Source organism: Dermacentor silvarum, chromosome 3, assembly GCF_013339745.2.
Source record: "Dermacentor silvarum isolate Dsil-2018 chromosome 3, BIME_Dsil_1.4, whole genome shotgun sequence".
Taxonomy (NCBI): domain Eukaryota; kingdom Metazoa; phylum Arthropoda; class Arachnida; order Ixodida; family Ixodidae; genus Dermacentor; species Dermacentor silvarum.
In genome coordinates, this window is record NC_051156.1 from 211707630 (window position 1) to 211730654 (window position 23025).

A 23025-nucleotide genomic window follows, 5' to 3' on the forward strand; every position below is an offset into this window, starting at 1 on the left:
CTGCTTACGGAAATATATAGCAATAACCGAGTACAAGTCGTCTTGGAAGGCTGAAGATGCTCAGAACTATTGAAAACATGCCGACGGCTCAAACAAGGCCGGTATCAAGATTCGTTGTTGTCCACACTTTACGGTGATGGAATAGAAGGGCAATTGGGACATATTAAATAAGGGATACAACAGAATGTTCCTGGGCTAATGTATGCGGACAGCGTACTGCTATTAGCCGACAGACAATAGGCTTGCCAGTACGTATGGCAATTATGCGAAATATCTCGGCATTAATTTTGGTACAGAGAAGTCGGGAAAAATAGGCTTCATTGACGAAACCAGAACTGAAGAAACTGAAGGTGTATTGGTGTATATGCAACAGCGAGTGAAAGCAATATAAATACTTGGGGGTTCTAAAGAGAAAAACAAATTGTGCGGAAACCACCGACGATGATTTTCAAACCAAGTGAACAAAACGAACGAACCGAAGCGAAGCAAAACAGAAAGAAACGAAACGGGGAGGGAAATACGGGGAGAAATGGAAAATACTGGGGAAGAACGGTGGAAAGGCGGGGGAGGGCGGGCACCGGGAAAACGGGAATACGGGGAAAGACTGGAGGAAACGGGAAAACAGGGAAAACTGGGGAAGGGGAAACGGGGTAAAACAGAAAAAAACGGGGAGAAACTGAACGTACGGGCCAAGACGGGGTGGGGGCAACAGGGGAAAACGGGAAATTCGAGCAAAACTTGGGGAAAACAGGGGGAACGGAAATTGCGGGGCAAAATGGGGTTGAAACGCAAAATACAGGGAAGACCGGGGAAACGGCAACGAGGGGAAAAGGAAAACGGGAAAATTTAGAAACGAAAAATATGGGGGGGGAACAGAAATACGGGGAAAACGCGGTGGAAAACGGAAAATATGGAGGGAATCGGGGGAAAACGGGCGGAAAGGGAAATACGGGAGGAAAGGGGGGAAACGGAAAATACTGGGAAATAACGGGGAACGCGGGAAGGAACAGTGGAAAGTGGGAAATATGGGGGGAGAATGGGGGAAAACGTAAAATACGAGGAAATAATGGGGAAAATGGGGAACATGTGGAAGCGGGAAATACGGGGGAAACGGGGGGAAACCAAGAATGTGGAGGAAATAACGGGGAAGCGGGAAAGAGGCAAAGAACGGGCAATACGAGAATACGACAGGGGAAACGGGGGAAACGTGGAAAAACGGGGGGAAACTGAAGATACGGTGGAACGGGGGGAAACTGGGGAAAACTGGAGCAAGTGGGACAAACGAGGGAAAACGGAAAATACGAGGGAAATGGGGAAACGTGGTAAACAGGAAATAAACGAGACAACGTGAAAAAACGGTATGAAAGGGGAAATGACAAATACGGGAAGAAACGGGAAACAGGAAAAAAACTAAATACGGGAAAACGAAGAGCGGAAGAAATGCGAAAAACTAAAGCAACGGGAAAAACAGGGGAAACGGGACAAAACTAGAAAAAGGGAGATAAAACGGGGTAAGCGGGGGAAGCAGGAAAACATGGAGGACACGTGAAAACGGGAAAAACGAACAACGGGATGGACGGACTCCCGCACTCCCGTACGTACGTTTTCCACCGACCAACCAAGAAAACGAACAAAGCTATCCGCAAAAAAAAATTGGACGTGGGTTTTCTACTTATTTAGTTTGTAAATGGGCTTAAGAGACGTGTGCAATAGAAAGGAGGAAACACTTGTAGCTCATTGAAGCAATGAAAGAAACGCGGAACTCAGCTTTAGTAAAACAAAGTACTTTGGAGCTACACTAATGAGGTGGTGCGAAGAATTTGGAAAGGGGCAATGGTGCCGGCGCTAATGTTCGCAAATGCAATTCAGTGCAATTCAAAATAAGAAGTCTTGTCGGGATTAGAAATTATGCAAAGGTTGGTGGGCCGATCAGCATTGGGAGCCGACGATAAAACCTGAAGTGAGGCAGTGCAAGAGTGACATGGGTCATGCTTTTTGAAGTAAGGGAAGCACTGACTTGGGAACAAGGATGAAAAGAAATGGCCGGCTGAATTTCACAAATATGTGTACCTCCAAAGCATGGACACGTAATGGAGGAAGAGGTTAAGAAAGTTTGCAACCAAATACAGGATAATTATCAGAACCATCAAAAAGAAACAGAAATGGAGATGGTAAATTTGATGCAAAGGATCGGAACAAAAAAGGTCAGGGTGATCGAAAAGGACGCCAAACAAGACAAAAAAAAATTTTGGATGATAGCACAAAGGACAGTGCCTTTGTATTTGAGGCCGGAGCTGGCTAACTGACGACAATGGATGCCTGAGGACAATATTGTATTATTGCAGCGATAAGCCACGTGCAACTTCGCTGCTGCTACAAAGACATCGGCAGCAACATAATTATAAGAAACCGGCTAAAAAGAAGACAGTATAATAATAATAATAATAATAATAATAATAATAATAATAATAATAATAATAATAATAATAATAATAATAATAATAATAATAATACTTTATTATTTCTAGAAAATTAAAACTATGGAAAAATTATCGATCACGTAGTTTACGTAATACCTGTAGGTGGTGCTCTATTTCATGTTAACCCTGTAGTGCCCAATGTATGAGTTTTGTGACGCCTAGTCTGATACCTGAAATTTCTTATTTAAACGCGGGAAACTTTATCTTTCATAGGGTACAGTTGCATTTTTGATACGCTGGAGCGAGTTCTCAGTTGTAGGTTGTTCCCGGGCAGAGCAATTACTAAATTAATCAATTACTTGACGAAATCTGTGCACTCGACATTGCAATTTGTTTCCTTTTTTCTCCATAAATGGCCGTTAAATTTCCAGAAATTACGGTGAACAAGTTGTTCCAATTTTCCTTGGCGTCAAACTGTTCTAGCAGTACAGGGTTCCAAATTGGACTGACGAAGGCCATTTCCACTTGCAAGGCTTACAACATGCGCGCAATGATCTGTTAGACTAACAGAATGGGTGCCAAGTGGAGGGAAACTCCCTCGACTGCGGCACAGCTCTAATGGGTGTGATCAGACTAGGGATCTTGCACTCTTACGATGAGTCGGGTCATCTATCAAAGAACTCTGTTTCATCTCTTCAAAAGAGCAGGGGTAACCCGAGATCACTGGCATTACTCGGCTTAACTAAAGGCTTAAGTAGGCTGATTATTTATCACCGCCACCAGCAGCAAGAAAAAAAAATCTAAGTAACACTAGAACCTTAAAAGCAAGTATGGCATGTTAATAAGCAAGAAAAATAAGAGAAATTTACATGGAATATTAGGGCGAAGTATGGTAGAATTCAGCTATTGGTTCATATACTGAGCCTTTATGGCAAGGTAAGGCCCGTTCGCCACTTCTATTCAAAGAGACAGCGCATGCTCTACCTATATGCATCCACGAATCTCTGAGGACCCGTATTTGAATACCGGGGTGTAGTCAGTACTTGAAGTTGCGTACTGAAGCAGCGACTCAGCGCTGTTGCTGGGGATTTCGAAGAAGCTCACGCTGTATTTGCCAGTCATTATATCGTCGGTTTCTACAAGAATTTTATATCGCCATGCAGACGGACGACTTTCATCAGGATCCCTTGTACGGCCTCTTGGACCGTGCTATCTACACGTGGGCGTACTGGTCCTTCATGGGGTCGGTGAGCTTCGGGCTGATCGTGTCGTCGTTCGTGGTACTGCCGTCGCTCGAGAAAGTCAGCGAAGCCCGGGAGTTGCAGCTCATGACGGGCGTCTCGGGTTCCCTCTATCTTCTAACCCATTTCGTCTTCGACTTGGCCTTTTACGCTGTCCCGATGGCGACTATTTTCGTAGGCTACTGCGCCATTTTGGACCTGTCCTCGGATACGCTGAGTAAGTTATACACCTAACACCGTGAACAGCGTGTTTATATGTTCATTAAGATGCGAAGGTCAAAGTAACAACACCGAATCGAGATTGAAGCAGGCTGCATGTGCACCGTCATTTTGTTAATCTAGGCATTCGGTTCAGAGTCACCAATTATAAATGAAAAAGTGTGTACGCACCCGCAAACCTCTTCATAGCATTTTGCGCATTTGCGGCGCAAAATGCTATGAAGAGGTTTGCGTTGTTAAAGGGTGTTATATATACATATATATATACACATATATATACACATATATATATATATATATATATATATATATATATATATATATATATATATATATAACCCGCCGTGGTTGCTCAGTGGCTATGGTGTTGGGCTGCTGAGCACGAGGTCGCGGGATCGAATCCCGGCCACGGCGGCCGCATTTCGATGGGGGCGAAATGCGAAAACACCCGTGTACTTAGATTTAGGTGCACGTTAAAGAACCCCAGGTGGTCTAAATTTTCGGAGTCCCCCACTACGGCGTGCCTCATAATCAGAACTGGTTTCGGCACGTAAAACCCCATAATTTAATTTTTTTAATATATATATATATATATAACATTTCAACAACTGCGTCCGAGGCTCCAATAAACACCTTGTATACGTTTTACGTATATACAGGGTTCACCGCTGCATGCAGTTGGTGAAACGTACGTGTATGCAATGTAAATAGGCTTTTATCGCCTCTTCTATTCTTTCAGCTGTCCTTCCCAATTTTCTTGTTTATCCGACAACCACTCCCTTTCTGCTGGCCACTGTCCAGCCATCAGCCGTTCGAGCTGGCAGTGTCAGCGACATTGGGCGTCTTCGATTTGTCGTCCCGGACTATTCAGGAGAACCCGAGACCCTGCATTCGAGAGGCTCGATATCGTGTTAGTCAGAAGCGTCATAATGAATCATCAAATAAAGCAAATAAAGCACAGGATAAGTAACTGTTAAGCTTATTTTAAATTTACGAGTCAGGTGAAAGTATTTATAAGGTGATAAGCTAAATAAATGAAAGTGAACGAAAAGACATCTTGCCCCAGGTGGGGAGCAAACCCCCTTCTTCCACCTTACGCATGCGGTGGTTTACCTATTCAACTGCCAAATGAGCTCTCCAGCTTCATTGTCTGTTACATGGTTGCAGACTTGGTCGTCGCATACAAAATACGAAGTTACTTGTACGCAATCCATGGGGGCGTGTGTTCTGGTTCCCGACACTCCGCTTGAGACTGCACTACCGCCGGCAGACAACGCTTTCATGAGGCGTACACTGATGTAACTGCCTTTCTTTCTTTCTTTCTTTCTTTCTTTCTTTCTTTCTTTCTTTCTTTCTTTCTTTCTTTCTTTCTTTCTTTCTTTCTTTCTTTCTTTCTTTCTTTCTTTCTTTCTTTAGCGTCGCTTCTCGTCAGCGCACTGGCATTTGCTCCTCTCGGCATATTTTGCGCCTACCTTGCCACGGAGCACTCTTCTGACGGGGGCACGGCGTACGCAATGATCCTTGGGCTATTCGCAGTCGCAGGCAAGTAACCAGGAAGAAACACGAAAACGACCTCGTGATTTGATTTTTGTGATTGGTTGTAACGCCTCCAAGAGGAACGCCTTAGCGAAGGGCTTCAGATTGTTTTCACCACCAGTGGTTATTTAACGGGAGAAAAGGAGCGTATAAATGTGTTTGGCTGTTTGCATTAGGAGTGTCAGAGTGGGGAAATATATATATATATATATATATATATATATATATGTGTGTGTGTGTGTGTGTGTGTGTGTGTGTGTGTGTGTGTGTGTGTGTGTGTGTGTGTGTGTGTGTGTGTGTGTGTGTGTGTGTGCGTGCGTGCGTGCGTGCGTGCGTGCGTGCGTGCGTGCGTGCGTGCGTGCGTGCGTGCGTGCGTGCGTCAAACAAAAGAAGCACGTAGGGAAAAAAGTTGCAGTTTCGCACAAAAGGCGAAGCATCGATTGCAACAGCAAATTAGTACACAGCTATACGAAGTGATAATAGTAGTTTTTTCAGCCGTATAAAGTTGTAAATATTCGCTTACTGACTAAATGAACAAGCGCGGTGTCACATGCGCACAGGCAACCACGAACACATCTCGCTCGATGACCGCGGAAACTCGTCAAGAGCGCTGGAGTGAGAAAGCGCGACAGCGGCAGCGAGCAAATTGACCTTCGCGCTGGCTCTCGCTTCAACGCGAACTAAACGTCGAAAGCACAGCGCTACGAAGCTACCGGCAATCGGTGCATGCACTTTGTACCCATCGCAGATCGCTTTGAAGATGAGGCTCTCGCGGGCGCACACTTCGGCCACATCGCAGATCACTTTCAAGATAGGCGCCCCCCATTGCAGTTCCGTCACAGAACACCTACACAAGAGCCGCAAGAGCAGAACGCACCCGCCCACCGTCTCCTTCGCCTCCTCCCAGTGCCTCGCGCGCTTCTGGCCGCCTTCCTCTGTCGCGTGCGCGAGATTAAGCTGCGGTTGCCGGCTCACCCTCGCAAGCTTTCACTCGCGCACACAGCGTACGGCGCGCGGTGACGCTTTTATCGCCGTTGGACTTTATACGGAACCTCACGGCGACGGCAAAACTGCGCTTGGAGTGTCCGTATAATTGCTATCACAATAAAATAACGCGACCTTACTGTCGTTTCAGCAGCAGATCGGTAATCGTCTCCGCCAAACGGCCTTAAAAGCGCCTCCGACGTTTTTGCATCTCGTACTTTCCTTGCCATGGCTGCTGGGTGCTGCTTTCTCGGCGAATAGCTCGCACGTAACCACAGTTGCTTGGCCGATGGCGAGATCGAACCTTGGTCTCCCAGCACAGAAGACCGATGCTCTAACCATTAGGTCACAGGCGCACGTATATTTCGATTCGTTCTCGCAGCCAAATAGCTCGGGGATAATTGCCGCGTAGAACCGTTGCACGAAAGTATATCCGCTTGCGCCATGCAGTTTTTTTTTTTTTTTTTTACGCCAGTGGCGCAGCAGTGACATGGGCAAATTTATAGCATCGTGCTTCACGAAAGCTTCGCTTCACATATGTGGACCAGACCTGCGTCACTTTTTTTTTTCTGGCGCGCCTTATTGTACCAGTCTGTCCCCACGAACTCTCTCATCAGTTGTCAGCATTATTATTTCAGTGTTTTCACGCTCCCTTCGCAGGTCCCGGCGTATTCATCGGATATTTGCAGGCGGCGGGTGCTTACGGAGAGGAAACGATGCATATACCCTTCATGTTCTTCCCGCCGTTCGCACTTCCGGCGGCGACGGTGCGGGCTGTCAACATAAAGTTCGAAGTCGCCATGTGCGACTACCTTCGGAGCAAGAAGAAACTGAAACAGGAGGACTTTGATTTCTGCAAGGAAGCGAAGACTTACGGCTCAACGATAAGGCTTTGCTGTAACAGTGAGTGCGCTGCGGTCATCCGTGCGTTCTTCCTATGCTAAAGCATTGCTCCTGACCCTTCCGACAACGCGTTATCATCTAAGAGAGTCATAATTAAAGTGCAGTAGTTTTTGAGGCAGTTACGGGCTGATAGGCTCACTGGTGAGTCTTGGTTAAAATGATTTATGAATGCGATTAGCATTCTTAGGATATTCTCGCACTTCCCGGTGTCTGTCTATCTATCTATCCCTATAGCCGTCTTCTCGCCAACTTGGGCCACTGGGTAGTTCATCGTCTATGGGTAGAGCATCGGGATGCCATGCTGAGGAAACCGCGTTCAAAACCGACTGTCAGAACAACCTGGGTCACTGGGTGTGAGGCACTGGGTATATATATGTGCCGCTCTTCGAGGACAAAAGAAAATCCTTCAAAATTTATCCGGTGCTGGGCGGAATCAAACTCACGTCATATATATTAAGATAATCTTGTCTGAATTTATATTAACTCATGCGCCATGCACGGATTTCGCGGCGGCGCTTCTAGATGGCGCAGCATGTCCAGAGGGCACGCTGCGCCATCTACATTGCTTCAAAGCTAATCGGATTAACGCCTGCATTCATAGTGAAATGGGTTCTGCCGATATTTTTTATCTGTTGATTCATCTTTCGGAGTGGTTACGTTAGGAGTGCTGTACTTATGTGTGTTTAAGGGTTCAAACTTTCTAATCCCTTGAAGGTATACTCTGAAGCGTCAGAGCACCCTGAATGATCTCCTATAATACTTATTTCTACGAGAAAGAAATTAGCGCAGCTTGCACTAAGTTGTGCAAGGCGCTGGAGAAACAGCGGCACTGGTGATCACCTAGCTTCTTCCAGTTACGCTAGACTCGGATAAGTTTCGCTACGTTTGGCTAAGTTTTGCTAGGCTCCGGATGATACTCCGGATGAGCACGCAATCGCCGCATTCGTTCTCGGCTGGCGGCACGATGAGCTTCCAGCTGAGCGGCTTCTTCGGGAGTCTTGCACTTCTTCGGCCGTCCCATGTTACAATTACTCAGTTCGAAGTCTACGAAAGTTGTGTGTGTCGCCGTCGCTGCGGCATGATCTCTATAATCAGTGTGACGTCGTGACCAAGCTTCACAAAGTGTTGTCGTGACTAAGCAAAGCAAGAATTGCTACGCGAAGCAATGACATGGCTGGGCGAAGCTGGGTAAGTGATTGCTAGGCGACCGTATTGACGGAGCGGGTCTGCTGGAACGCGGTGTCGGCATTGCAACGCGGTGTCGGTGTTGCAAGCTGCGCTATGCAACGCGCAGTGACGTCATCGCTGGCGCGGCGGCGGAGGAGCGTTGCCGGAGCTAGGAGAAGTGAGGCGCAGCTGTGGCCGGTGGTTGCTAGGCAATGCAGGTGACGTCATTGTTCAGCGAGGTTTTTTGTTCGCGACACACGGACTGATGGTCGGCTTAAACAGCTCCGCTGTTAAAAATTTGGTTTCGGCGCCCAGGAGTTGCATGCGTCATGATGTGCTCACTATTATCTTGCTATTGCCGCAGCTGCAACACGCGAGCGCAGCCAACTTAAACGCGCCCATATCCAGCCCTATTGCTACGAGAAGTCAAGATATTTTGGTCCGTGTCGTGACGTCACGATAATGTCCATAACGCCAAGTCGGCATCGAGAGATTAACTTTAGTATCAGATCTAGTATGTAATATCTAAAACATCTTACAAGTGTTTCTCAACCTTCCAAGTGTCGTTCTTTTACGGGCGAAAAAGAAGCTTTTTCCTTTCTTTTTCATTTTCTCGTTCAGACATACAAGTGATTTTTACACGGTGGTTGTGTGGGAAGGAGTGGCAAAAAGGGCAACTAAACGCCTGACAGTGTGCCAAAACCCCCCTGTTAGAAATGAGCTATATGACCAGGGTAGCAGCATGAACGATATGCTAGCTGGTGGTGAACAACTTTATTGATAGTACCGCTGCATTGTATAGGATGCATTGCTGAAATGGTTTGGACAAGGGAAAGCTCCATAGTGATAGCTGGTTCAAGAAGAGGGTGAGAGAAAACGGGTGTGCGCGCGCACAGCTTGCTTGGCTGGTTGGCGCTGAGCCGTGCTCCCTCAAGGGCTGCAGAAGATAGCGCCAACCTTTCCCTTTCCCTCAAGAACCACTTATCATCATCATCATGGCTGGTCCGCAGCAACGACCAACAAAAATGTAACACCTCCCTAACTACCGAAGTCCACAATGGTCAGCACCATGGGCTACTACATTTTTCAACAGTAAGGTAGTGGAAGAAGCATATATAATTTTACACATATAAGTAAGAAATCAATTTAAAAAACAAGAAAGCACGCAAAATTAGACAGCATTTCACAAACTGCTCGTAGAGGTAAAATTTACAAAATCTTGATCGCAGCCATAAACAATTCAAAAGTACAAGAAATCAGAAAGCAGACTAGGAGGTTAAATGTAGCATTGTAACACACGTCGTCACTTCGAAAATACTTGGGAAAATAAGTGTCAGTGCTCTTCCTTTATAGACACACCCACGTTCTTGTAGGCTATACGCTAGAACACTGTATATTGTAGGCCGATATGATTCCAACAACCGCGCTGCTTCTCCATCGCAGTACTGAGAAGTAGGACCCCCGAGATCTCTTCCTTTATAGACACACCCACGTTCTTGTAGGCTACGCTAGAACACTGTATATTGTAGGCCGATATGATTCCAACAACCGCGCTGCTTCTCCATCGCAGTACTGAGAAGTAGGACCCCCGAGGTCTGGAGCGAGCCGGCTGCGCTCTCGCTGTCGCCGGCCGGCATCCTTCTGGACGTCGTGGTCATGCTCGCCATGGGCGCCGCGCTGTTCGCCTACCTCCTGTACCGCGCTTCGGGTTGGTCTCGACTCGGTCGCGAACGGTCGACGCCGCCTCTGCAGACGACCACAGGCGAGGACGCTGACGTGGCCGCGGAGAGGGCCGCGGTCGCGGATATATGCAGACAGAAGCGCTTCGGAGACGATAACACGCTCGTGGCGCAAGAGCTGCACAAGGTGTTCGGCAATATCCACGCGGTGCGGGGACTGTCGTTCGCCCTGAAGCCCGCTGAGTGCTTCGGTCTGCTGGGTGTCAACGGCGCCGGCAAGACGACCACGTTCCGAATGCTGGTCGCCCTGCTCCGATTGACCTACGGCGACGCCTACATTAAGGACGCAGTTTTGTCTCAAGACACTCGCAAGGTGATAAGTTTTACAGCGTCGAATGTTAAGCGGAGCTTCGCGATTTTGTCGCGTGCACTCGGCGTGAGGTTATACGGAACGCAGCATGAGTCAAATTTACACGAAACCGATAAAAGAAGGGTCGAGTAGGTCGAGTGGATAAATTCGGGTCGAGTCAGCTTGCCGGGACGAAATCGATCGTCTGTTTCATGTAAATGCTGTCAGATCGCGATGAGACGAACGTCGAGGGGAGTTCGGTTAACCTGCCTTGCAAGCCGTTGGCTCGCCCCAATCAGCTTGGCAAGATGCACGTAAACGCAGTCGGTTAGGGCTGGATTATCTCAATTGACTGCTGGCTCGTCCCGCTTGCGCCGAGTTCATCTAAACGAACCTATATAAAGGAGCACAGCGAATTGCAGCGAGCGCTTTGCGGCCGAGTGCATGTGTTGCTGTGTGGTGGCGCAACTGTAAAGTTGGCGCGCCTGTACTGCCTGTACCGGGTGGCATATTACGTCATCACACGCTAGCGGCCTCTTTCAGTTGGAGCGATCACGGAAGCAGTAAAAGCCATAAGATTCCAGAGTGCGGCGTGCTAGCAAGGAGGTGGTAACAGCTTAGGATATATAGTCGGACCAATCGAACAGACGAGGAAAAGGCCTCGCAAGAATAGTTGATGCGTCTGGAGCGGAGTCGAGCGTAGGTATAGGAACGAACGTGAAACTTAAACAATTGCATCACACAGATGTTGCTGCCGAGGTACTGCGCAAGTGTGAATCATTCAGAAAAACGACGCTGGCTACACTACCACAGCAAGACGAGCAGCACCTTTGGTCCTGTAGCTGACGCTGTTTTTTTTTGTTTTTTTTTCGTAATGTTACTCGACCGATTAGTCCAACATCGCACTTTTCTGTGAATGGCTGTAAATCTTCAGCGACAGCTGCGTGATGTTCGCATACAATCCAGTGACACGCTTGTTACAGTGACTCATGCTTTCGTACAAGATATGGGGAGTGAGCGCATGCCCCATAGAGAGGAATATTATTTACTTTCGTCTGATAATTGATCGGCGTAAACAGGCCAGACTAGTAACTGCTTCAACTCATGGGTAGTAAAAGGGAAGGTTTATTGTGCACAAATCTGGTTGTACAGAAAGCCTGAAAAAAAATTAGGAGGACGCTTAACCTTCGCCTTTAAGAAGTGGAACGCGATAGCATTCAAAGATCCCTGAATGATTGTCAGGCCTCCCGACAACTGCAGCTTTCTTTTTATTGCGATAGCAATTATATGGACACCTAGAGCATTTTTGCCGTCGCCGTCGCCGTGAGGTTCCGTATTAAGTCCAACGGCGATAAAATCGTCGCCGCACGCCGTACACTGTGTGTGCGAGTGAAAGCATGCGAGGGTGAGCCGGCAACCGCAGCTTTATCTCGCGCACGCGAGAAAGGAAGGCGGCCGGAAGCGCGCGGTCTTCGTTCGCGCGCGATGCACGGGGAGGGAATGCGTTCTGCTCCCGCGGCTGCTGCTCACGGAACTGCAACGGGGGCGCCTATCTTGAAAGCGATCTGCGATGTGGCCGAAGTGTGCGCCCGCGCGGGCCTCATCTTCGAGGCGATCTGTGAAGGGTACAAAGTGCATGCGCCGAGTGCCGGTAGCTTCGTATGCGCTGCGCTTTCGACGTTTAGTTCGCGTTGAAGCGAGAGCCTGCTAGCGCGAAGGTCAATTTGCTCGCTGCCGTGGTACTCAGCGCTGGCACTCAAAACACTCACTCCAGTGTTTTGACGAGTTTCAGCGGTCATTGAGCGAGATGCGTTCATGTTTACCTGTGTTCGCGTGACACAGTGGTTGTTTATTTAGTTATTAAGCAAATATTTACAACTTTATACGGCCGATATAGCTACTATCCTTACATCGTATAGCTGTCTACTAATTTGCTATCGCAATCGATGCTTCGCCTTTCGGGCGAAACTGCGACATTTTTTTTTTCTCCACATTCGCCTCTGCGCGCCGCTGCCGTTTTGCGCTGCCGAGAAGGCGCGCGCCATCCGGATGGTGCTTTTGCAAGTAACCTATCCGGGCGCGCCGCTGTTAATATGGTAGAAATGCTGGAAAGTGGTTTGTGTTTGAGTTTCCTCATAACATAATTACGTTTTCTCGTACATTCAAATTACAATCTGACGCTATCGTTTGTAAGTTGTGGTTAAATCGTACTTTACGATTTTTCTGACGGATTTTACTTTGAGAAATTCAATTTTGTTCACTAACGCCTCGCGCCACGCGGAGGGCCTGCGCGGTCGGGGTGCTTGGGGATGACTTTGTCGGCCACCGGCGCCGGCACGCCCACGCCGACACCAACGCCGACGCCGTATTTCCTGCGACATAGGGCCCTTAACGCTGTCGCGTTAAATCTTCGAGGACGCTTAACCTTCGCCTTTAATAAGAGTGGAACGCTTAACTTTCGCCCTTATTAAGAGTGGAACGCGATAGCATTCAAAGATCCCTTACTGCGTCCCACACTTCCCGGCAACTGCAGCTTATGTAGCCGTAATGTTTACCTGCAGACGCTGGCGGCGAACGCTATGCACAAAGGCGAGTTTTCTAGTTCTTTTCCCGCACGGCGGGCGCCGCCGCTGCCGCGGATGCGCTTAGGCGGGCGCCATCTGGATGGTGTTGCAAGGAACCGAGCGGGGCGCGCCGCTCCCACTAAGGCAGACCTCACACTGGAGCTGGAAAAGGGATTCGCGTTTTACTTTCCGCGTAACAGAATTATGTTTCCTCGTATACTCAAATTGCAGTCCGACGCTATCATGTCTGTAGATTGTGTGTCAGTCGTACTTTACGAATATTCTGACGCACTTTGAGAAATTCAATTAGTTCAGTATCGCCTCTGCGCCACGCGGAGGCCCTGCGTGGTTCGGGATGCGAGGTTTGGGATGATTTTTCTTTAACAGACAACGCCGCCGACGCCGGCACCGGATTTTCTGCGACACGGGGCCCTTAACGCTATCGCGTTAATAAACGAACGTATGTTTCACAAACATACACTAAGATATTGTGGTATAACACTGCGTATACTAGGCACACAAAATTTATAATTACGCTGGAAACCGGAGTGGATTGTTTGCATACTGAATATGGTCACATATAAACAGGGTGGTGGGCATGACCTTTTTCAAAGTATTAGAAAATCGTAAAACCAAGTTATCAATTTTGCTTACAACATGTTATTGCAAAATCATCGCTGCGGCGGAAGCTCTCTGATCAATAAAATAGTTCTTCAGTAAAATTTATAAAACGGAGCGTTCGCAGCACAGACGAATCGGTTCGCCTGTGCCTTTCGACTTTTAGCCTACTTATTTTCTAGAAGTATACAAGGCAGAGATTTTTTTTTTTTCGTCGAATAGTGAATATCACCGCGAAATTCGACTCCGCGAACTCGGCGAAGGCATCGCCGTGGCCAAGTGCCTAAATGTTCTGTAACACCATTAAAGTACTTGTCATCCAGCTCGAAAAACACATAAGGCATATTTTCCAATCTTATAGACGGATTCGCCATTTTTAAGCTTTATGGATTTTTTTAATCGCCTGTGGCGATTGAGCTGCAATAATTGAAGAGGCAGACATTACCAGCGCGCGAAACAGAAATACTTATTCAACCAATTAACGAAAATTCACTAATTAACTTGTTAATTATTTATTTACGGCACATATTGCAATTTACGAAATGTAGCCAATGAGCTTGCAAGACGTATCAACTTGAAGTGAATTTCCAGGATGACCCCAGTTTTGAGATATTATTTCCCAATGTGGGGACAAAATACATTGGTGTTCCAGTTACTTTGTGCATCAATACTAAAAGAGCATTTTGTTTTGGTTTTTTTGTTTTTTTTTTTAAAGAGAAGTGTAAGAACAGCGCATTTTTGCGGCGAGTTTGATGGCGCATATCTCCAAACTGCCGTCATTCTGGAAAATAATTCCAAGTGGATAAGCCTAGCAAGCTCACCGGCTACAATTCGTAAATTGCAACATGTACCGTAAAGTAATTAAGAAGTTAGTGAATTTTTGTTATTAGATGATTATGTGTTTCGATTTCTCATGCTTGTAAAGTCCGCCTCTTCGAACAATCCAGCTCAAGGACAAGAATTCTGCTATCTGCCACAGGCTATATTAAAAAGGTACATAAATCTTGAAAATGATCACCCTGCACCCTGTATAAAGCCTTCCAGCGAAGGCTCGAATGAGGTTTTGCGTCAGAAACAGCGAGACATGCCTGCTTACAACTTGTCCTCCTCACGAGAAGTTATACTGAACACCCTCTCTCTCTCTCCCCTCTTTTGCTTCGCGCAGTGGCAATCGATGCTGGGCTACTGTCCCCAGGCCGGAGCGCTACTTGAAAAGCTCAGCGCTTACGAGACGCTCTACCTGTTCGGCCGCCTCCGCGGAGTGCCCGAGGATAAGTTGGCCGCGGTTGTGGAGAACACGATCGACCTCGTAGACCTCCGCGAGCAAGCAGCTAGGATATGCAACTACTATAGGTATGATTTCCTTCGTTCACGATTCATGCGTTCGGTAATCTTCATAGACAGCCAAAGCGCGATCTCAATGACCTTAGCGAATTCCGTGTACGGGCGTGACGTGACTCAGCGCCGCCTAATCACGCAGCACTAAAGTACTAGTTGCATCTAAGCCACGTCATGAATCACGCTGCACTCAAGAATGAGTCGCTAGCGGCCCCATTTTTGACACCTCAGCCGCGAAAATCTGTCCATCATGTAAATCTAGCTTGAGATGCGTGTGTTGAAACAAAGGAGGCGCTGCTACGGTCGACGTACTAAAGCGTCTTATGACGCAGCCTTCAGACGCACGCCTACAAAGCTAGAACGTGTTTGTGTATGAAGGCTCTCCATGGCATACAGCTGTGTAAGTGGAAGTATGATGGCATTGGTTCGTGCTTTAGCGCCAAACATAGTTGGCCCGCAGCCGTATGTGGGCTCGTGCTTGAGTGCCAGCTTTGGCTGCGGGAGATGGTGGGTTCGAAACACACTGCTGCGGGTTAACCACAAGTAAAAAAAAAAAAATTATACAATAATTCTGAGAATTGTCTGCTAATGCGAAAGCATTCTTTGGCTCGGCCGTTACTTAGCTTTTGCCGTTGCTTTCCGAATTTCAGTTGACCAACCCCCAAATTTCAAGTTGGCCTACCCCTACTAGGCTTCCCAATGCATTTTCCACAGAGCCCTATGTATCCCTATGGGCAAGGTGTCACGCTTTTCGCGTTACGGACACGATATTGCTAACATAATTGTCGGGGTATAGCCAAAGAATGCTGACGCATTAAATTTTATAATTTTTTCCGATTGTTCCTAATCGCTTATAAAGCTACCAATCATCTACATTTACACTATTATAACGATTAAATGTATTAACTTCACAAATTACAAATTTTTGTGCAGATACAAGGCATTACACGCTTCGCGTGACTAGTAGATTTTGCTGGCGTTCTCGCCAAAGAATGCTTACGCATTAAAATTGGTACAAGCGTTCCCTGCGCGAGACTCCGCTTTCTATGGGAATCGGCCGGTTGGGGAAAAAACCATCTCCCATCTAAACCAATTCAGGCGCAGACAATTCTCGCGTGTGTTTTTGTGCTTTTAAAAAGTGTGGCTTCGGGCGTCCCGAAGGCAGCACAGGACGCTGTGGTGGAGAGCTTCGGAATAAGTTTTACCAAGTGCAATAGTTTACCGTGCACTTAAATTTAAATACACGAGTATTTTAGGGGCGAAGCACCTTAGGGCCGAGCCTTGTCCCCCCCCCCCCCCACCTCTCGTAGTTGTCCGTAGCTCTGTTTTGCATGGAGTCCGCTAGGGGCGCTGCAGTGCACAAGGGCTATATAAGTGCTGTATATACTGTACACATGTACAGTATATATATATATATATATATATATATATATATATATATATATATATATATATATATAAGAAGCCAATATTGACACCAAGGACAACATAGGGGGAATTGTACTTGCTAATTGAATTAAAGAACTGATAAATTAATGGAAATGAAAATGGATGAGAAAACAACTGTTCGCAGGTGGGGAACGATCCCACGTCTTCGCATTACGCGTGCGATGCTCTTACCATTGAGCTACCGCGGAGCATATATATATATATATGCGCTGACCCACCACTGCAGCGTTTTCCTTCACGATAACGGTGTGCAGAACACTGCATAACTCAACATGCATAAATGGTCCGTCATTTTCTCTTTTCCAATAACGTTGGTGGCAGCGGCGGAAACAAACGCAAGTTGTCTACAGCCGTGGCGATGATAGGCTTCCCTGAAGTGGTGTTCTTGGACGAACCATATGCCGGCGTGGACGTACTGGCCCGGACGCGTATCCACCGGGGATTCATTCAAATTAAAAGCACCACAAAGAACACCATGGTGCTCACGTCGCATAAGTAAGTACGCGCGCACTGCTTACCATAATAAGAATGGGGAAAAAAACGGTGGCAAAAGCCACATTGAAGCGAAACACTGAAGCAGCCTGTAAGCTTGATGACATAATATAGCACGACGACACAATTACAAAGAGTCACATAAACACTCGATCGTCACCGAGGCTTTGTTACGCTTTCTTTGTAATTTTGTCGTTGCGCTATAAATATGCCCTTAAGCAAGCAGCAACTCGCCCAACAACACGTTCTCCTTTAACTTGCAGTTGTGATAGATGGAGCTAATTGTTAATATTTCATGATAGTAAAATTACAGCGCGAAAAGAGGTCAGCTAAAAGGGGCTATCATTAAACAACGGTAATTGTCAACTATCTGCTAAACTCCGGCCGTCATACAGAAGTTGAGAACTTTGAGATTGAGCGACTGTGGGCCGCCGTGTAGAACACGTGACCGCTAGTTTTTTTTTTTTTTTTTTTTCGGTTGTGGAGGCGATCTGCAGCAAAAGGGAGAGTTTGTAACAGAGCTGGCCAAAATCGCAGATATAAGGAACGCTTGCAATCGGGACAAAGTAGCAGTAACCTCGTAGTACATGCCACTGGAAACCGGAAACTGAACCTGGCAACGTTCAACACACGAACGCTCTCGAGTGAGGCTAGCTTAGCAGGGCTGTTTGAGGAATTATTAGGCATTGCCTGGGATATTATTGGCCTTAGTGAGGTTAGAAGACCTGGTGAAGCTTATACAGTGCTGACTAACGGCCACGTCCTCTGCTACAGAGGTCTTACAGATAAGAGAGAATACGGGGTAGGATTTCTAATCCATAAGGACATAGCGGGCAACATTGATGAATTCTACAGTATTAATGAGAGGGTAGCAGCTCGCCTATACACGATGTCATGCCTATGCCCGCTAATATACTTCGCAAGATAGAGGTGGCCTGCGGTCGATATTAGCAGCACGCGTTCATATCCATCATTGCCACCAATATATGGCGGCGCGCGAATACCGCGCGCGTCGCCCGATCTCGAAGGCTGCGGTAAAACGCCGCTAGTTATCTGCCAGATGGCGTGGACGTTATACAGCCGTTCAAGCGCTCGCCAGATCTGAGCCTTATGTCGGAGTCACTGGTCGGAGTGCAACAGAGGCCGAGTGTTAGCACCGTGAAAGGCCTTATAACGGAGTGACCAACGTTCCTATCGCAGCATGGATGAATGCGAGTTGGCCTGCGACCGACTGTGCATCATGGTCGGTGGCAAGATGGTCTGCCTGGGAACGCTGCAGCGTATCAAGGACAAGTTCGGCAAAGGCTACAAGCTGCAGTTCTTACGGCCCGAAAACGCAACCGTTGGACCGCAGGAGCTTACCAAAGCCATCGCCGATGCTTTTCCGGGAATTACGATCGTTGACGAGCAGTGGGTACGCGTGTGTTTCAGTCGTCACTGTAGCACAGTAGAAGCAATAGAAGTTACGCAAACGCTTAACAAGCGATTCATAGCACACTTGACCTCTTCGCCAAAAGCTTGGAAACTGCCTTGGACGCGTTTATTCGCCCAACTGCGCGATAAAATCATTGTAGCCTGGCCAATTTCGCTGACTAGTATAAATTTTATACCAGGGATTTCGGAACAGGAGAGACAGTGGCGGCGAATGCCCCCACATGTTCCATTACGGGAGGGCACTGCCCCCCTCACCCCCACCTAATATAGTAATTAACATTAATTAAACAAAACCCGAGGACACCTAAGCCCTTCTTATCACTTGTGCATGCGAAAGCATTAATGTCCAATTGAACGCCGCTAAGCGGTCCTTCGAGTTTAGCGCCGCGAGTAATTTTGCTGCGGAGTATGTTATCGAGTCTTGCGATTAAATTGGTGGGGGTTATTCATAGCATGTTGGCTGTAGACCGGAATCATTTGGGCGATGTTGCTGAGAAATTGGGGGCGTCGCATGCCACCGACGTCCTGCGCGACGAGAGACCGAGGAAGCAGCAGCAGCCGCCAACGGGGCATCGACGCGACGCCCCGCGTCTCCGTATCTGCTCCGTCGAGGCCCGCTGGTGACGTGGCGTCGCGGCGATGCCCTCTCCCCTAACGCAACACCTGGCGCACTAAGGCAGCCGCAGGTGATTCGCTTCGCCCACTCTGCTCCGTCGAGGCCCGAGTCAGCAAGCGAAAGCCAGCCAGGAGCGCTCGTGACGTAGCGTCGCAGCCAGTGTTAATTTAGCTGCAGTTTGCCTGCTGCAGACGCCGCCGGCTTTTTCGCTCAATGGGCTATTTGACGCTTTCGCATCAAAACGAAAAGTCTGTGTAAGCGAAATCCCTCTTTCAAACCGGCTCCCATCCCCGCATTCAAAATACACTTCCACAAACCCTGTTTGAATGTACAGCTGCTGTTCGGACACAACTTTAATTGGCCAACAGTACGCTAAACACGATAGGTGCATATGAGCCACTTATCATGACTGGTTACAACAGCACCTTGCGCAAAGGTCTGTCTGCACTTAATTTGTCGACTGTGGAGTGCAAGGTCACTTTCCCTGCCATACCCGACAACCTTGTCCTGAAGCTGCCGCGGCCTTTCCTTTAAACAGTGGTCAGTCTGTCTTACGTACTCTCTTCAAAACTACAAGGTATCTCGTATAGACCACAGCTATCTGACGCTATAGACAAACGCTCTGGCGTGAATGCAAACTAAACCTTTGCGGGGACAGCTGCGACGCCGCGGCACGAGCGCGCCTCGAAGGAGCAGAGCGGGCAAATCAGAACGCCTGCTGGCTTGATAGCGATCCGGGTGTTGTGTGAGGGGAAGGGAAGTCGGCGCGCGGTCCGTATCGGATCAACGACGGAATGAAACACCAAGCTAAACAATGACATTAACCGTACCTCTCACTACGCACACCCAGGCAAAACTGAGTTAAGCCACTGCCAATTGTTTGGTTACATGTTTGTGTTTCTAGTGGAACGCAAGCGCCAATGGCGGGCGGATGCTGCCAACCACGACGCCGAGCTAACTCCAGATACAGCGTACTAGACACTGTACTGCAGATATCGAACGCATGCGACAATGGCGAGCCGAGGAGTCGGCGTTGTGGGCAGAGCAGCGTAACGTGGCAATGGCAGGAACGCGTTCACCTGGGCCAACGCCCGCTTTCGGCAGGAGTTTCTCGAGCGGCACTTTGGCTTCGGCTGCGACGAAACGTCCACGTTGAAATCGTGAAGTGGAACGCAAGCACTAATGGCGGGCGGATGCTGCTATCCACGACGTCGAGCTAACTCGAGATATCGAACGCATGCGACAACGGCGAGCCGAGGAGGCGGCGTTGCGGGCAGAGCGCGTGCTTGGGTACGACGCAGAGAATGACGTCACTAACGACGCTGCTAATGGCGCGCGCGCCATTAGCAGCGACGTTAGTGACGTAACTGACGGTGCGACGTAAAGAACGACGTAACTGACGGCGCAGCCAATGGTGACCATTATCGAAACATGTGGCGAACGGTTTTTCGTTTCGCCTAGCCATATACAGCTTTCGCTGTAAAAAGAATTATACAGTATGAGTTTCTCACGGAAATAGTGGCACATGTCATGCGTCCCTCTCGGTCACTTGACTCGGCCTTGTCGGGTTCTCTTCTTTTGTTCTCACTTTTATTCGGCACATTATGATAGTGTGAGCTCACTGCGCAGCACTTTCATTTCTTTCGGCTGGCGTTTACAAGCACACACTAAGTACCGAGGTGACATTCAAGTCACCATGTGTCTGCCGAGCCGCATCGTGCCAAGCTTCGTAATCAAGATATAAAAAAAAAGACTATAAATTGTTGGTACTTCGTTAAAGTCCTAAAAAAATGGGTGGGAGTTGTTTTAGACGTAGGAAATTAGCTAGCTTTTAAACTCAATGTTTGCGGCACCGCCGGGGGTCACTTAAGTACCCTCCGCGTTTTGCTGAGCACGAGATCGCGGGATCGAATCCCGGCCGCGGCGGCCGCATTTCGATGGAGGCGAAATGCGAAAACGCCCGTGTGCTTGCGTTGTAGTGCACGTTAAAGAACCCCAGGTGGCCAAAATTAATCCGGAGCCCTCCACTACGGCGTGCCTCATAAACAGAACTGGTTTTGGCACGTAAAATTCCAGAAAGATGAAGAAGAGAGATCACTTAAGCCAAGGCATTTCATTTCCCTTATATCGGCTTCTGCAACTCGTGCATATAACGGTCACACAGACGTTCGTTTTTGAGCGTTACATGATTGCGTTTGATTTCTTAAAGGGACACAAGAGAGAGATATACTGAATCATGCAGTTTAGATTGATAAAGTAATCTTCCAGAACTCTATACTTTCGCTGATTTCTTGAACTCTATACTCTCATTGATTTCACGGTGATAGGTTGATTATAGAGAAAAAATGACGCTCAAAGTCGGACTTTTAAATGTCGCGCCAAAACCCCAGGCACGGTACGGAAGTCTGACGTCACGGATTGCATTATATTTTTATTTTTTCACATTTCCGCCGTTGTTGCACAGTGAATGTTCCGTCTTTAGCTTTATTAAAACACTATGCACTCGATTTTTACCGATAAAAATGTTGCTAGGCTCAAGCAGGCAGCGTCACAAGCCATGACGTCAAGGCGAGGCAGTACGGAAATTTCAAGGCGGCATCGCCACCTGTCTTTATTTTTGACATCCTTTATGGCTTAGCTACCTGCTCGCGGTAAGAGTAGCATTCTCTTTTTTTGCGTATTCTGGAAAGGTAATTCACAAATATATCTAAAATAAATTTTCTGTTAGCGTTTCAGTAAGCATCATAGCACCGTTTTTTAGAAGAACTAAAGGCGATTATAGTGTCCTTGGTTCCCTACTGCACACTATATGGAGTCTTCACTGAATAACTTTTTTAGGGAGTGATTTTTTTTTTTTTTTTTGCAAAGGCAGAAAGGCATGATCCCTAGACGAAAAGCGACAGCATTAACATTAGTTTTTCTCCAACATCTTACATTATGCTCGGTGCAGTACACGAAACAGCACTGTTGCCACCATGCCTGAAGTGTATATACTAAAGAGCGAACTGGTTGGTAGTCTCACAGCACTCGCAGAGAGAAGACCATCAGCATACTTGCAAAAGTAAAGATATAGCTACAGTAAGTTCTCGATCACGAAAATGGCGAAATCTGATGAACACGAAGAAGCATCTGGCTTCAAGTGAGCGAGACCAGTGTTGTCGTTTCTCTTCCTCGAGACATGTCTCACTTACCTCAATCACTTAAACTTGCCTTTTGCAGAAATCCATCGAGTGCCGCACGCAAGACAGGCTTCCGTGGAGCCAATTGTTCAAGAAGATCGCGGCCCTGGAAAAGAACTTTGCCTTCGAACACGTTCTCGTGTCCGACAACACACTGGAGCAAATCTTCATCGCGTTCGTCCGAAAAGAGCAGAAGAACACAGCTCGCAGGGACGCAGTGCCAGCCGCGAACGCGAAGGCAGGCGCAAGCGTAAGTGCTACGGGCACAAATGCAAGTGCTACAGGCACAAACACAGCTGTTATATAATGTCACTGCAGCAAACACCGTCCTGCACGTCTTTTTGAGTATATTCTTTAAGAAAACCTACGTCTTTCGGTCGTCTTTGAATGTACGAATTTGATCTTCTTGAAACGTAATAAAGATTGATTGACTGATTTCTCGATCGATCGATCAGTTACCTATTACCATAAAAGATTGCTTTGCTAACAGCGACGGTGATCGGACCAAGTGCTTTTAGAGCGCCCTTTGGAGCATAGAAGCAACAAAGTCGTCGATTAGAAGCAAACTAACAGTGGAAAAACAGCACGATTAGCCTTTACTGACGAATGCACAGTCCCTTCTTATACGTTTTACAGTGAAGCTGTTTATGCTAGGGTACCATTTTTTGTGTGCCTGTGCAAAAATGTGACAATGCAGAAAGGGTCCAAGCGCAATGGCACATTCCCCTATGGATTTGGGGTGGTGGGCTCCGGTACCTGTAACGCATTTTGGGAACACTCGAATCATGACCCACCAATCAAGAATAAATTTGTGTATGCGTGTGTGCGTGCGTGTGT

General features: G+C 47.5%; 1 protein-coding gene across 1 annotated transcript in view; it reads left to right on the forward strand.

The window, feature by feature from the left end:
- The window catches only part of LOC125944431 (ATP-binding cassette sub-family A member 17-like), a 38134-nt gene extending 15186 nt beyond the window's left edge, over nt 1–22948 (forward strand). The window contains exons 10-16 of the mRNA XM_049664922.1: nt 3584–3878; nt 7061–7303; nt 10026–10522; nt 14846–15033; nt 16789–16962; nt 18160–18373; nt 22229–22948. Of these exons, the coding sequence (XP_049520879.1) occupies nt 3584–3878; nt 7061–7303; nt 10026–10522; nt 14846–15033; nt 16789–16962; nt 18160–18373; nt 22229–22495 (1878 nt within the window). The 3' untranslated portion in view covers nt 22496–22948. The remainder of the gene's footprint in view (nt 1–3583; nt 3879–7060; nt 7304–10025; nt 10523–14845; nt 15034–16788; nt 16963–18159; nt 18374–22228) is intronic.
- Nucleotides 22949–23025: the final 77 nt, after the last annotated feature.